Source organism: Ruditapes philippinarum, unplaced genomic scaffold (genome assembly GCF_026571515.1).
Source record: "Ruditapes philippinarum isolate M1 unplaced genomic scaffold, ASM2657151v2 ctg133_1_1_1_1, whole genome shotgun sequence".
In the NCBI taxonomy this organism is placed as follows: domain Eukaryota; kingdom Metazoa; phylum Mollusca; class Bivalvia; order Venerida; family Veneridae; genus Ruditapes; species Ruditapes philippinarum.
The window spans coordinates 304,789-320,490 of NW_026864453.1; the positions used below are offsets into that span (position 1 = coordinate 304,789).

Consider the following 15,702-nt stretch of genomic DNA (forward strand, 5'->3'; position numbering starts at 1 on the left):
CTGATGACGGGGCGTAGTCATAAGAGGTTAAAATACATGTATGCATAAAATAAATAGCAATTCTGTCCGGCTAAGAATGAAAGATGATTTCCACACAAACGCAAAGAACAACATCATTTGCCTAATTTCTAAACGTTTTGTCAAGTTTCAAACCAAGTATTGAAATCATAGAATAAGTGTCTTCCGTACCAAATACGTGTCTCTCATTTTCATTCTTAGCCAAGGACAGAGCGATCCGACTAAGTGTGGGATTATATATATTATGTGCATAGATGATAATATGATACATATATGCATGTATTAAACTAGCAAGTTTTTTTTGCGCACCTGTCGCTGTGCTATGTTTACTGGAATCACGTCAAGCATGGGGATGTAATACGTGTTTTTAATCCAGCAATAGTTCTTAGTATAGGCCTCAAAGGCTCCCGAAAACTCGGCGGGGACCCAACAATGTATTGGGTCCCCCACAAATTGTCCTGTACTTATTAATACACCGAACAGTATAAGTACGAAGACCGTGTAAATGTGATTCAGTCGGTCTATCCAGTCATCGCTACGACTCGATAAGAGCCGCTTAAATGAGGGGACAGCCCCTAACAGGTCGGCCACCCTACAAACGAGAAATGGTAACACATATACATAAAACATCTGTTATACCTGCTAAATACATAAAAAGTAAGTATGTATGCTAATAATGTAAAATTTCAAGAACTTGAAACAGTTGCTCGTACTAAAAATTTAACTGAAACTATTCCGAGATGTTCGTACAAAAAAACTTTAACTGAAACAATTGCGAAATTAGATCTTCTGAACTTCTTTCAACAAAGTACATGGACAACGGAAAGGCTAGATTTTTTTTTTCAACGTGTTAGTAGGTTCTTTTAGAATTTGTAAAATCCGAAAGAAACTAAGTTGAAATTAATCAGTTAGTAATAAAAGCACATTTCTACATTAACATAGTTCGAGTTATTGAAATTTTAGTTTAAGCATCAGCGGTGGTGTGAATGAAAAATAAGTACATGTGTAACTCATGTTGTATCAGCAGACGACAGGTTTTTAAATTGAGTACTGTGAAAGTCCTATGAATATATAGTAAAAAGATTTAAACTTTTTAAGACGATTTTCAAGCAAACATTTGATTTATTTCTCAATCTCTACTAAGCTGAAAAAAAAACGAGAGAAAAGTCTTATAAATCAAAATTGGTGTATTGAACTATATTCATTTTGACAGTGTTACATAAGCTACGCGTTCCGTTTTTTAAACCTTCCGTCGCCTTAAACAATATTAAACGCATCATAAACTGTACAGTTGTGTTCAAATATGCGCAGAAAATGAGTTCATAAATGTGTAACAAAAAATAAAATACGTACATTAATTGTAAGTCTTACTGTAGTTCTTTCTGAGTGAAATCGATCTCTATAACTGATTGTAATATCTCTTCTGTCACATACTTTATATACTTTATGACTCACCATTTTTGTGTATTGCTTAAGTTTAAACCATGCAAAAATCGGTATTTCGAAATACCACTTCGTGTTACATGTGATATAAGACCCTTCAAAGCCACTCCCGTGTAATCACTTACGTCTTTTCTGGTTTATTTTATGTTTATTAAGATATCAAAAATGCAAGGCAGAGTTTAAAAAGTCCTTAATAAACAGAAAAAAAATGAAAGAAATACATGTATGAGAACAAAGTAAACCCACTTAAAGCAAAATCTTCAGCCGTTGCATTTAGGCGTAAGAAATAAATAAGTAAATAAATAAATAAATAAATAAATAAATAAATTATTATTATTATTAAGTACCATTTCATTTGTCAATCGCATTAAAAGGTCAGTGACCACTAAAATACATAAATTACATACACGAAAAGACTGTTACTTATAGAGGAGTTTGGCCATGTTAACCCTTTATCCGTGAAGATAAAAAATGTGAATAACACGTAATATATTTTTTTTAGATAATGAGACCAAATATTTCATATTTTTGGATTATCTAATCTTCTAATAGGGACATTTTTCGATCGGTCATATTTTTAAAACAGACACAGACAAAAAAATATTTTCGTGTAAGAAAACTTGAATAATACGCATTTTTCAAAGAATGTAATCATGATTTTTAAAGACAACACGAGGTAGCATTTAAATTTTAAAGTCTTAAAAATCGCATTCTTTGACACAATTGTATCAGATCTGTTGAATATTGTATTTAAATACATTTAGCAAAGTAACGGGTATCTATATTGAATAAAGAATACCGTTACGAACGGAGTTATCAGATTTTTTACTTTTTGTGTTTATGCATTTGAAACGAATCTTTTGTAATCAAATGACGTCCTGTAAAGATAAACGTCTTTGTTTTGTCGCGTATTTTATGTATTCACATTTAAATAATAATAACATAAATTACTTTAAGTTTTTTAACCAGTCTATTAATCTTACGAACTAAAACGTCCTACAAAATCATTCGCAAAGGTCAGTTCCGATCCTCGCAGAAATGTATGCGTTCTGAAAGGGGGGAAATAGAAGAAAAAAAAACGTTCCTTAAAGACTTAAAAGAAATTAACGAGCGCACATTTTGATAATTTTCCAAATTTGTTGAAATTGAAACAAAGAGCTTTTGGCAAAATCGCAATATCTTATCACCCCCATGATTAGATTGTCGCAAATTTTAAATTGAAGCCCATTTAAGCGTTGTGATTTTCATGAAAATAAATTTCCATGAGGTGACCGGTTGTGTCACCGAAAGTTGGCAACAACTTGTTCGCAAGTGTTTTTTTTAATCATAAATAAAAATGAATTGTGAAATCATAAACCAATTGTATAAGTAAGATTAAATAATGAAAGAAAATTGCTTTCAAAATTGAAATTTTGATCTCATTAAATATGATATTTCTTTTTAATTCTTTAATGATGTTGACATTTTAACTTTTTGCCTGTAACACTCTTCAAACCATCGTTATATACTTGAAGATAAGAGAAAAAATAATAATTTAGCTTTCAAAGTACAGGTGCATTTTAATAGCCAGTGGTAATGGTGCAGAGCAAACTATTTATGATCAAATGCCTTAAAAGTCCTTTGCAAACTTTACAAATGCATAGTACAAATGTTCAAACACTTTGGTAAAAGGCGGAATTGTTTATATCCCAGTTTCCCAGACAATATGTAATTAACTTAGACAGTCAGGCCATTGTCCGTGACCTATTATGTACAAAGGAACCGAAACATTACGGTAATATTACAATGCTAAAGGTTTTATTAATACATAGACCCATCAGAATTTCACGAAAAAAGACCCCATTGTCATATGTATAAATGTTATACTCTTATATCGTCACTGGAGCCCTGCCATTCCAAAACTTATATATACAAAAAATTATATATACAAATTATATATACATAGCAATTATGAAAGAAGATTCAACAATATGATATTTGTTTGTCCATATTTTTCATTGTTTTACATAAGTTTAAAAGTTTGCTAAATGTGGCATTCGTGACACTGGGTGATATACTAACTAGCTGGGGCATAACCTGACTTGTAAATGGTAACACTTGACGATATGTTTGAACTGGACCGTTCCTTGAGGTTTGAAATAATAAATCTTCAGTCTTTCATAAATAAGACAAGGATTAACTAAATAAAGCTCTTTATAATATGTAGATATTAAAGTAATTGCATAACGAGAGTTCAAACATAATTTCTATCTAAGCTGTTACTATATTTAGAAAGGCATGCATGCATATACAGTCAAAGAACAGCGCCATATAAGGTGCGCACTTGTCAACAAACGCCGCGAAGATAATTACTAGATAATTCCAAGATGTTTTGTTCCTGATATTCAGTAGTCTGGTGTAGTCATTTATGCATTTTGAACAGCTTTCGTTTGAACGAAAATTTGTATTAAAAGTCCGTGAACTGACACCATTAATCAGCCAGAAAGAGACTGTTACCAGTTTTCGCGAGTTTGGTTTAAAAGCTGTCAAAGCGGGCAGTTCATTTACTCTTATTTATAGAATAGGACCGAGATAGGTCAAATCGTTTATTTTTATAATTTTACCCAGCAAAAGCCAGTGCTAGGAAAAGGAAAGCGGTTAGTGAATGTCGTTAGTAACTTGTCAAGAAACCGGGTAAGACCGGACGGAAAAGAAGACGGTCAATGACCTGGATTTGTATATAAAATGTTAATTAATCATTGAAATAAACTGCATGTGTCATGATGATGCATGAGAAGGTATTAATTAGGCATGTGACGATGGCGAGTGCGTGATTTATTGATATACGATAATGCACAGTCAGCGAGTCAATATATTACTTATACTATATTCAATTACATTTTTTTTAATCAGCTGATACAATATGCAATTTCAATTGCGTAGATGAATAATTGTCATTTAAATATTAGCATAATTAAATGGTCTCATGAAGGTTTTATACTAACACTTTGCATTGTGCATGATATAACAATAATTTCACACCATTCGGATATGCAAATTGTGCATCGCTAATGTCATGTTGGATGAAAAGAAGAAAAAACATTATCTTGCTAGGCACTGCGTTTAAACCGATTTTGTTCAATATTTTTTTCTTTCTACGATTTGATTTCTTTCAGCAACGAAGTTAACAATTATACATATTGCACAAATAGAAAAAAGTCCTTTCAAATGGTAGTTTACGAGAGTTTGGTTTTACACAGGGCGGCGTATTTGGTCAGTTGTTATTATTTATGAACCCACTGTCACCATGTCGTTTGAGTTTTTACAGCTTTTGCTGTATGACCGTATGTTCCCTTTGGTGTAATGTTAAAATCTGCATGTACGCAATTTTGTTATTGGTCCTTGGAGTTGGTAAAGGGTAACTGTTGGCCATTTCTTAAGGTGGGACTTTATACAGGTTAAAACTCTTAAATCATTCAATTTTTTAAAATATGAAATAAAAAATGGATAATGGCAGACAAATAGTAGAATACTATCCCTGGTCAGACAGGATCTGGATAAGTAAACCGTGGTTTGACTGTATCAATTTCTTTTATTACATTCATGAACTTTGTAGCAATGTGGGCGAATGAAACGACATTTATTTCATCAAAACTTGTCTAAGGATGAATAACCAAATTTTCTCTATCGATGAAGCTTGTTTCCGACTGAATGATTATTAAAACATAATCAATATTTAAACGCCTTGATACAACGTTGAACATAATGTTATGTTTGCTAATGATTTAATGATTTTATCAATGCGTCTCCATTAATACACTTCGTTATTTAAACAGCATTTCAATTGAACTTTAATAACTTTTACAAAATGTAAATACATGTACATGTATATATACAAACAGTTTACTCATATCACACATTGTACATATTTAAATATAAATTAAACAGTTATAGCTAAAAACTTTAAATGCCATTGAGTAAAGAAGTAATTATTCCATAGAAATTTAAAAATCACTTAATTTATCAAATAACGACTTTCTATATGCTACTGATGAAGAAAAAAACTGGCCGTTGTTAGCGGTCACCTGGAAGAAACGACCAACATTCCTTAAGCATGCTGGAGAGTTTAACAAATATTCAGAATTTTACGTTCCCGGTGGGATTCTTAAGATAACCGGACAAATAATTTTAAGAAAAAGAGAAATGAGTGCACATAATTTAATAACAGATATTCGTTTATTTAATCGGTCGTTACATACGTTGCTTTCTTATTATACAGTTATCGCTCAAAACATCTATAGATAGGCAAATTTTCCCGAAATTTGGATATAAAGTATCCTTAAATGCAGATAATTTATGTAAATATCAGTGAAAGTTTTCGTGCAGTTAATGTAGCTAGGAGCGAACCAACTAGGCCACAGAATTTCAAAATCAAAACCCCATGAATATGAATCTGTGCATCGTCTTCAATTAATGAAGTGTCATAATTTTATTCATTGAATAAAATGGTAATACATTTTGTAGTTCACCCACACCTAGGTGAAGAATGTTATAAAAACTGAGGAAAATGTTTGTCACCCTGTATGTTACGACTGAATTTTGCGTGGTATATAACTTAGCAAAATATGTAAACTTGATTTATTATTGAATATCAAATTTCTCTCTTCAATTGTTGTGAGTTTCTTCGATGGAATATGACACGTTATTTTTCTGAAGATACTTTGTTCTTAATAATCATTGTCTTAAATATCTGTACAGATTGTAGTGACCATTATCATATATTTACTTTCAAAATGCGTTTCGTTATAATAGCTGTTTGAACAACATAACGTAGATTGTTTGAATTAGGTAACGTAGGCTATTTGAATAAGGTAACGTAGCAACAATAATAATGATTCTTGTTTGTTTAAACCGATTGACCGCAATAAAGGTGAATTAAAGACACTGCACAAATATTGGAACACATTTCCATCTATCAGACATATTGAATTACATCAAAGACTTCACGTCACAATGTTATCAGTGCGGTGTAATGTCATGTCTGGAACTTACGTGACATTACGTTACAGACTATTCATTCACCGTTTCGCCATGTTATGTTACATTTCCTGATACAGATTCGGTTAATTTGACGAAAACGTCGCTGGCAATAATCGGAAAATAAGTATTCATATTGAGCACAGCATGCGAGTCAATATAAATTAATCTTAATTTTCCAGGACTGCTTATCAAACGCGTAAATGAAAGAAAATGTTATGGAACAACGTGAGGCGAAAATAACTTTAAAGCAATTTAAAATGATGCTGAAAATCATTTCTACAAGGAATGCTCCGCTTGTGTCTACTTATTTATTACAATTACTACTGGGAGAACTTTTGAAATAATGCTTATTGTTAAAAATCAGTATAATAGGTGTTCCCGAGAAATTTATTACTAAATTCGTTAAATGCGTTAGCATTATTTAAATAAAGCGTGCAGTATGCTAACAACTAATTTACTTTTTTTCTGTCGGACATTATGTTCGGCGTTTGTAACACCGCACTTTGGGGTCAAACGCACTTTGGGGTCCGACCCCAAAGTGCGTTACGTACTATGGGGTCCGACCCCATAGTGCGTTACGCACTTTGGGGTCAAATTTCGACCCCAAAGTGCGTTAAACAGGTACATATGCATTTTTCAACATCAAGCTAACGACCGCACTTTGGGGTCAGAGAAAATTTGTGTTCATTATGTTTTAAATAATATAGTGTAGTCAAAGCCAATGGTAAACAAAAATCAAGGTATTAAATAGACACAAACATGTGCCCTGAATCAATAGGGATTAAAATGGTCTTGATTAGTATGTGAAGAACTTTACAAAAAAATCACCAAATAAAGAATTTGTATCAATTATTTAAGCAGCACGCCTCCAGATTCACGCTAATTTTCATGAAAATTTTGAAAATTTATTTGAATGTACTCGTATAATATTGTGAAATAACCAAAAGGAAGCAAGTTGCACATTATCAATGGCACTTATAACTGATAATATGTTAAAATAGCCATTTATTTAGCTAAAAGTGACATATAAGAAACTTGACTAGGTGAAGATGCGGCTTTAAGTAGTAGTCCGTAGAGGCAGTACTAAAATATTAGCTATTTAAGTAGTCGCACATTATGAGCGAGCTTCAGAATAATGTAAAATTCTCACTGGGGGTATAGAGGGGAGTGTGGGGTTTCGAACCCCCGAGGGTTAAAACTTACACTTTAAAGGTCCATTATGCTTTTATTTGTTTTCCTTAAGCTTTTTTATTTTGATATTCTTTTATATTATCAAAAAATACACATTTGCCAATTACCTGAACCATCGTTTTCATATGTTGCTTTTTGACAATGATGAGTACAGTTATAGTGATAAGTACTTTATTTGGAAGTCAAATACTACATTGTTTTGACTACTTTTATGACAAATAATTTCACATTTATCGCTACTTTATTCAGGTAACAAGCATCTTACATTTCTCTGATACCATTATTTTAACATTATACAATTCATCTTTCTAAAGAAGTATGTAAGATTTCCCTGGCGAACGGTTGTTTTTTTTTTTTTTTTTTTTTTTTTTTTTTTTTTTTTTTTTTTTTTTTTTTTTTTTTTTTTTTTTTTTTTTGTCATCTATTTTTTTTTTAGTTTTGAATACATCCTTTTTTTAGTTTTGCATACATAATCTTTTTAAGTTTTGCATACATATTCTTTTTTTAAGTTTCGCATACATCTTTTATTTTAGTTTTGTATACATTTTTTATTTGAGGTTTTCGTACATATTTTATTTTTGTTTTTTTTTTTTACTTTTTTTTTTTCGTACATAATTTTACAAGATGCCATTTGCAAAGTAGAGGTTTGGATAATTACGCCATTTGTAAAACACCATTTTCAATCACTTCACCATCTGTAAATTACAGTACCCCATTTGCAAACGCCATTTGCAAATACCAACATTTTCATTTTTGGAGGTATCAAAAAGATAACAACACTTTTTAGTATATATATATATATTATCTATGTCTCTGATATATACATGTAAATTTATATACATGTATATATATATTTTCCCTATCAGTGGAGTATAAGGAACTATTTAGATCTTTCATTGTGCATTATTGTAATACACCAGTCATTTGTAACCGCCTCCCTTGCCCCGGGGGAGTGTGGGTTAAATAAGAATCGTGTTCTGATGTCTGCACTGTTCCGGGGCATAAGGCAGGAATGTTAATCTGAATTTTCCCGCAGGACGAAGATTTTACCAGTGGCTTGGTTTAAAGTCAATGCCCCCCCCCCGCTATTATCAGGGGGTGGGGTTGAGTAATGCATATTCATGGAATAATAATTGATCACCAATCAACAGCCCTTTCCAAATGGACACTAAAATAATAGTAGATAATAATTAAAAAAAACAATAATTATATAAAATACATATGATTTAAAGAATGGGCCGAAAAAAGGGTCGGCCGAAACCAGACTTGCCCGGCCGAAAACGATTGGGCCGATTCCAAAAATGGGCCGAAACGTGACCAAACCACTGTGCTAGTTTTATACTCAACTATGGGCTGTTATGAGATGTGAAGGCTGTTTTGATTGGCTTAAATATGTACGAAAAACAAAAATAAAATAAAAAATGTACGAAAAACTAAAAAAAAAATACAAATGCAAAACTGAAAAAAAAATATGCAAAACATAGATAGAAATATGTATGCATAACTTAAATAAGAATTAATGCAAATGTCACTTTTATGCCACCGTAATTGTGTTATATGAACGCAATTATTGGATATTTTAAGTGGTAAAATTAATGAAACTTTTATCACTTAAGCATCATCAAAGTATTGACCGCCATCTTGAACTCCACCTCAAATATTTCAATGTCGAAGATTGAAAATAAGTCAGTTCTCAGTATTTAAGCAGGACTCAGATGACACTTTCAGACCTCTGGAACCCAAAGTGCGTTGATATGTAGCATATTAACGCACTTTGGGGTCAATATCTCGATTTTGACCCCAAAGTGCGTTTGACCCCAAAGTGCGGTGCGAAGTTTAACGCACTTTGGGGTCGGACCCCAAAGTGCGTTTGACCCCAAAGTGCGGTGTTACAGGCGTTTGTTGTTGCAATTTTGATGAAAACGATGACAGTTATTATGACGCAAAACATAAGCGTACACGTCCCACGGCTATATGTACGGTTAACGGCTGTTTAATTGCCAGGTCAAGCAAAATGGCTGGCCCTGGCCGGTAACCGTGCAGATAGAACGAAACCACACATCTAATTATGCAATGACTAATGAACGAACGGTGTACACTTGTTAAACAGTTGATGAATATTATGTTTGGATTTGTATGTAACTATGTAATGCATCACTGTTCAAATGACCTACAGTCAATCCTTTGCCCACAGCTAAATTTCCTATCCTTTAATTAAAATGGTGTTTCTGTTCAGGTGAATCACAGTAATAAACCACACAGCTAACAGTTCGTTTAGATGTAATTTTCTTTTGAAGACCACGGTTTTATATATTTTACAGAAATAATGTATAGACATGTTCAGTAATGTTACTAAGACCAGTGTCGTGAAAGTTGAGTGAAATCAACAAAATTTCGGTCAGGTGTAAATATCTTAATAATTTTGTAGAAATCTTAGAACGTTTACTCATATTAATGTACTTTCCAGAATACATTTCTAAATCTACGAAATAATAACAACATATTACATGAAATATCTCATTTGTTTTTGTAATACAACAGCAATACCCTTGCGTCAAGTTTCAATTTTTCACGCTAGGCAAAGATTACGTTAAGTATTTTTCTATGCTTTAAATAATTACAAAAGAGTCTATTGTTACGGTCCGAGGACAAAGTCCTTTGATATGTCACTTCTCTAATAACTAGTGAAACAACGGCTAAATTAGGTATAAGAACACTAAAAGCATACTTACATCTCGTTTTAAACTCCCTGTCACTTGTATTAAGTCGAGATTCACTCAAAATCTGAAGTAGACGAAAAACGAAAATGTATAACTACGCGTCTTTCAAATATATATCCTACAGTGCACCAAAAATTAAAAAGTAGTTCGTATATACAAAAGGATGAATAGAAAATGCATATAAAAATGAGTAGGTTTTTCGGCAATCTTTGAATGGTTTGCATATATAATTATATCTATACACCTACAATGACAAGAAACTTTGAAAGATTTTATCAGTTTAGCCCTGTTAACTTTTGTTGACACAAAATTTATCAAAAGTTTTACGTTATACAAACATTGCCCTGACCTGATCATATTAAAATTTAAGCGAGAAAAAAAATCAGAATTCCATAATAGTTACCCCTTACTCGAGTACCTATGTTGTCAGGGAATGACAAGAAAATTGGTTGGTTGGAATGTGTAGATGATGTAAAATCGTACACTGACGTATCAGTAAACGGAGGTTACATTATCACACCATAGGGAGTTCAACCAATTATTGATTAGACACTACCCGGATGTAGAAACTATATACTGTATATCAATTTTCCTAGTAATCCTACTTTTGTATATTTACTATCATTTCAAACACTCAATCTGTAAAGAATTCTGCCTGATGTTTTATTCCGACTCTTACGTTAAATGTATTTTACGTTACATTTTTAATCTTACGTTACATTTTATTTCACGTTGCATAAATTTTCTATCAGATCAAAGATTAAATATTTCACCTAAAGTCAATAAACATGTATCGATAGTATACATATACTCGTATAAACAAACGGTTGTTTAACTTACGTTACATGTCATTAACGTTACATTTTAGTCTTAGATTACACACAATTTTCATCAAATGAAAGATCAAATATATTAGCTAAAGTCAATTCATATCTACATATGCACATCGTAAGACTGGAACAAAGTTCAAGTAAACTTGCTTCTTATTAAACATGTATATACTAGATACACATACAAATGTCACGGTTGGTTCAAACTATATAAAAGAGTATCTTTATTCAAAACGGTCGATCAATTTATCCCACTGATTCAATGACAATTCTCATAGGTTTTTTTTAATTAAATAACCATAAATTTACATGTTTTTCTTTTCTTTGAGGCCTACACGCTTGTAATGCTTAGGTCACATAAAAATAGGTTCAGTTCTATAAAACATACTACATGTATTTTTTATCTCGATATTGTATAAATAAACAACCGGATATCTCGAACTCAAGAAATGTCACTTCGACCTACACGATATTTGTGTCAACATATTATCTTATTACATCAGCATTCATTCATCTGAACGAAATGGTGAAATATTTTACGTACCAATAAAAAGAAATTAAAAAAATATCACATTTTTATGTGGGGTGGTTAAAAAACATTGATCATTATCTGAATATAATGGTTATTTAATAGAATAATGCCCCCGAGGTTAAAAAAAATGATTAATCGGAATAAACGGATTGTCTCGTGCAAATAATATAACATATTTTAGTTGACGTTTGTTTAAAAAACATATCAAAACACACAATAAAATGTGTTTATTACTTTTACTACCATCTTAAAGGGCCTTCGTATATTATAGATTAAAACAACAGATATGATTATGAATCCCCCGAAACGCTTGGGAAAACTTCCGTGTTCTGAACCTTATAATGGTATATGAAATATTTGAAAAAAAAAAGATATTCAACTCATTTTCAGTAGAATAAACCCACTTACACAACTTTTAATATTGTCATAAAGTCCTTTAAAAAAGAAATATTGACAGATTTATGCCGAATTCTTTTTTCAACATTAAAAATGTGTTATACATTTACTACGCTAAAAGAAATAGTATATAATTATAAAAACATTGTAATGCCAATATGGTTGGTAACAGACAAACTTTTCGTGTTAAGACAAAAAAAAAGAAAGAAAAAAAAACTTAAGTGTTAAGGTGTTCCCCTGAAATAAAATGAACTCTAAAACTTGGGTGTGTTACTAAATGCCGGTACCGAACACGGTTGGCCACCTAGCGGAGGTAAGAATTCCCACGAAAGGATACATTTGATAAATATATACACAAGGAAAGTTTTCCCATTCTCCATATAAACATTGTATTTCGTTGAAAGAAATCATGTCAAGTTTATTTAATAAATGATGAATGAATAATCAATGATAAGGTTATCAAAAAACTGATATTTGTAAAATATTTTTATTTGTAAAATATTTTATGACAAATCAATTTAACATTACGAACTATTACAATACATTCTTAATTGTGCATAAGCAGCGATTTTAATATCGATTCAACCATCTAGCATACCTTAATAGTTACAAAAATGCTATATAAATACACACAAAAATTAACTCCATAGCGGATCAAAGTATAAATAAACATTAAATGAACTACTAAACTAAATATTAACCGATTAGTTGTAAACGTTTAAGGTATAATTATTACTTATTTCAAACCATCTATATAAATGGTAAAACGATTATTTTAAGGAAATCGTAGAAAAAATAAACAAACCGTCTAAAATGTCCGAAAGTGAGAGTTCAAAATGGCGTCTCGTCTTAAAGCTTACACAAATATTTTGTCGCGGTTCGTTGCGCAAATGTAGGTAAACGTGAATATATATGAAAGCCGTGTTATGTCCTTTTCAACTTCTATCACATTTTTGTAACGCCTTAACAAACTTTAAGCGACGCGAGACTTAAATAAACTTTGCATCTGTAGTTTGTCAACTTAAAAGCAATTTTGATAATACTTTAAAATAAACGGTACGCGTTATTCCTACGCAAAACAATTTAATCCGCTCTGTAAATAGGTAAAGAATTTGTAACAGAGACGGACAATGACAGCAATTTATTATTACCTATATAATACAAGAATGAAGACATTAAAATGTTTTCTTAAAACAAAAGATTAAAACGGCAACCTGATATCAAATCTGCGGATCAACTTTCGGTGTTTTGATTATAGCATTTATAAAACATGCCCACGAATGAACACTTAAATACAAAAAAGTCTTTGTTTTAAATAATGAACCCGGGGTACGTAAAGATTCATGCAAGAATACTCCATTTAGAAATATCTGTAATATATGGTTTCCGCTTTAATGATTACCTAAATGTTAATTAATATGTCATCTACAGTCAAACCTGAGTGCAATGGTTTCTTATGGTAACATTGAACGGGGAGATAACCAATGTTTTCACGCGTAAGTAGCACAAGTCTTATTTGCTTATAGCCAGAAATTGACCAAATGCCATCTATTTACGTTTCTAGAGTGAACACCATTTCCAGACATTAAGTCACGGAATGGTATTTAAATGACACCACGGTAAAATTAATATGCAGGTAAAGATTAACTGATAAATAAACGCATACACAATCAAACTTGATAAGTTTTTATCTCCCTTAGATAGCAATCCGCCATTTGCTGAACAAACTATTTAAATTAGTTCCCTCCCTTGGTTTACCAGCCATTTGCAGTGAACGCTATTAATATACTACCATCTTCCCTAGCACATTCGTTAATTCATTTTCCATCTTTAATTAAAACAAATAGTTTAGTAAATGAGATAAAAAAATATACGCACTATAGAAACAACAACTATCCTTGCAATTCCTCGGTATATTTCCTGATAAGTATATAAGTTGTTTACTTATTGTTAAGGCATGCACAAGTAAACAAATTTGTTCTACTTCAAGAACTGACAAGTCTTATGTGTATGAAATATTTCGCATAGGTCAAGCATGTCACACGATTAATTTTATTCACCTAATTAAAAATAAGTTGCCCATGGCAACTTGTGTACACAGCCTTAAGCGTTTTACCTTAGCCTAATTATTATTTTTTTCGCATATATATACGACCTAGTTGTTTGACACATAAATTAAACTCCGTATATTCTTTAAAAGGCACTTGAATCAATTTCTAAAAGAGACGATAATTGCCTTAGTTTAATATCTGGATGTATGTTATCAGTTTTTGGTAAAAAAATTACTTTTCGGTAGTTTCCGTCAAGTTCCGGTTAAGGATTATGGGTACGGTGTGCGGTATGAAAATGCTTTCTTTACATTCAATGAGAGAATTATGTATTTGATTTTTTTTCACAGGAACGATAAACAATATAATTTTCCTAAAACGATTTATTGCAATATGCCATAAATATTCGCGAAAGAAAAATATCGAGTGTTTGTGAAACAGGAGTGCACTTACGTTTATTTTTTTTTTTATAAAAAATACCATTTGAACCTCGATGAAATAGCGGATGTTTCGCTTGAATATTCTTGTTCCATAGTTCGAAATAAAAGAAACCAACATGTATAGATGGGCCAAGAAAAGGGACATGAGAAGCTTTGTACTTTCAAACTAAAAACAGAGTCAATGTTAATTAATGTCAACTGTCCAGATAAAATGGTCTTTCCTGACTGGAGATGTCTAAAAATAGGCGAATTTGCAATGTTTGTTCTCATGAAACAATGTTGTTTTTTTTCAAGTTCAGTCACATTCAGCCTCTTATCAGTTTCTAACTTATAAATAAACATTGTGAATCTTAAAAAGATTTTATCTTTTGAAATTTGGACAACATAGATGTTTTAATCAATAACGCTGCTAAGCAAGATCTAGTGCCTGCACAAATACCCAAATTTCCAAGATAGTAAGAAATGCGACGCGGGTATGACCTAATTCTTCGGCTACCTCGAGACACCCGTGCAGAGCTTCGTAAAAGCTTAGATATAACCACCTCTCTACATCCACCTGCGATGTTCGTTAACACAAGTGGTCACGTGACGGTGCTATAAATACCCATGTTACCTAATACGCTTGTAATTTATAAATACCCATACATAATTTATAATGACATCATCTGAAACTCGCTACCCAGCTACCAGTTATTCGCTGTGTTTCTTGTTTACGGGTTTGAATTTCATAAATAAAATAGTTTTAACATGACACCGTTTGAATTTCGTAACCAAGTAACATCGTTTTCCTACTTAAATGATATAAATCTTAAATAAAAAAAATAATCTTGCATTGAATTATGAATACCTTATTTACACAGAAACATTCAAATTTTAAAGCGTTGAAATTTCCAGTTGAATGCATTTTCCAATTACAGTGTCTTTCTTTTAAAAAACTGTTTCGTTTATGTTTTTTTTGTGTTATAAAATACGTCATATTTGATTGGGTAAGGCGTAAAATTCGTCGAATTTGATTGGGTAAGGCATCTGATAATATCGCACAAACGTCGTAAAACAATTTATGGT

At 31.7% G+C, this 15,702-nt stretch overlaps 1 protein-coding gene across 1 annotated transcript in view; it reads right to left on the reverse strand.

The window, feature by feature from the left end:
• The window catches only part of LOC132725654 (uncharacterized), a 52,103-nt gene that overhangs the window by 20,507 nt on the left and 15,894 nt on the right, over window positions 1-15,702 (reverse strand). The window contains exon 2 of the mRNA XM_060710832.1: window positions 10,404-10,455. Coding sequence (XP_060566815.1) covers window positions 10,404-10,405 — 2 coding nt within the window. The 5' untranslated portion in view covers window positions 10,406-10,455. The remainder of the gene's footprint in view (window positions 1-10,403; window positions 10,456-15,702) is intronic.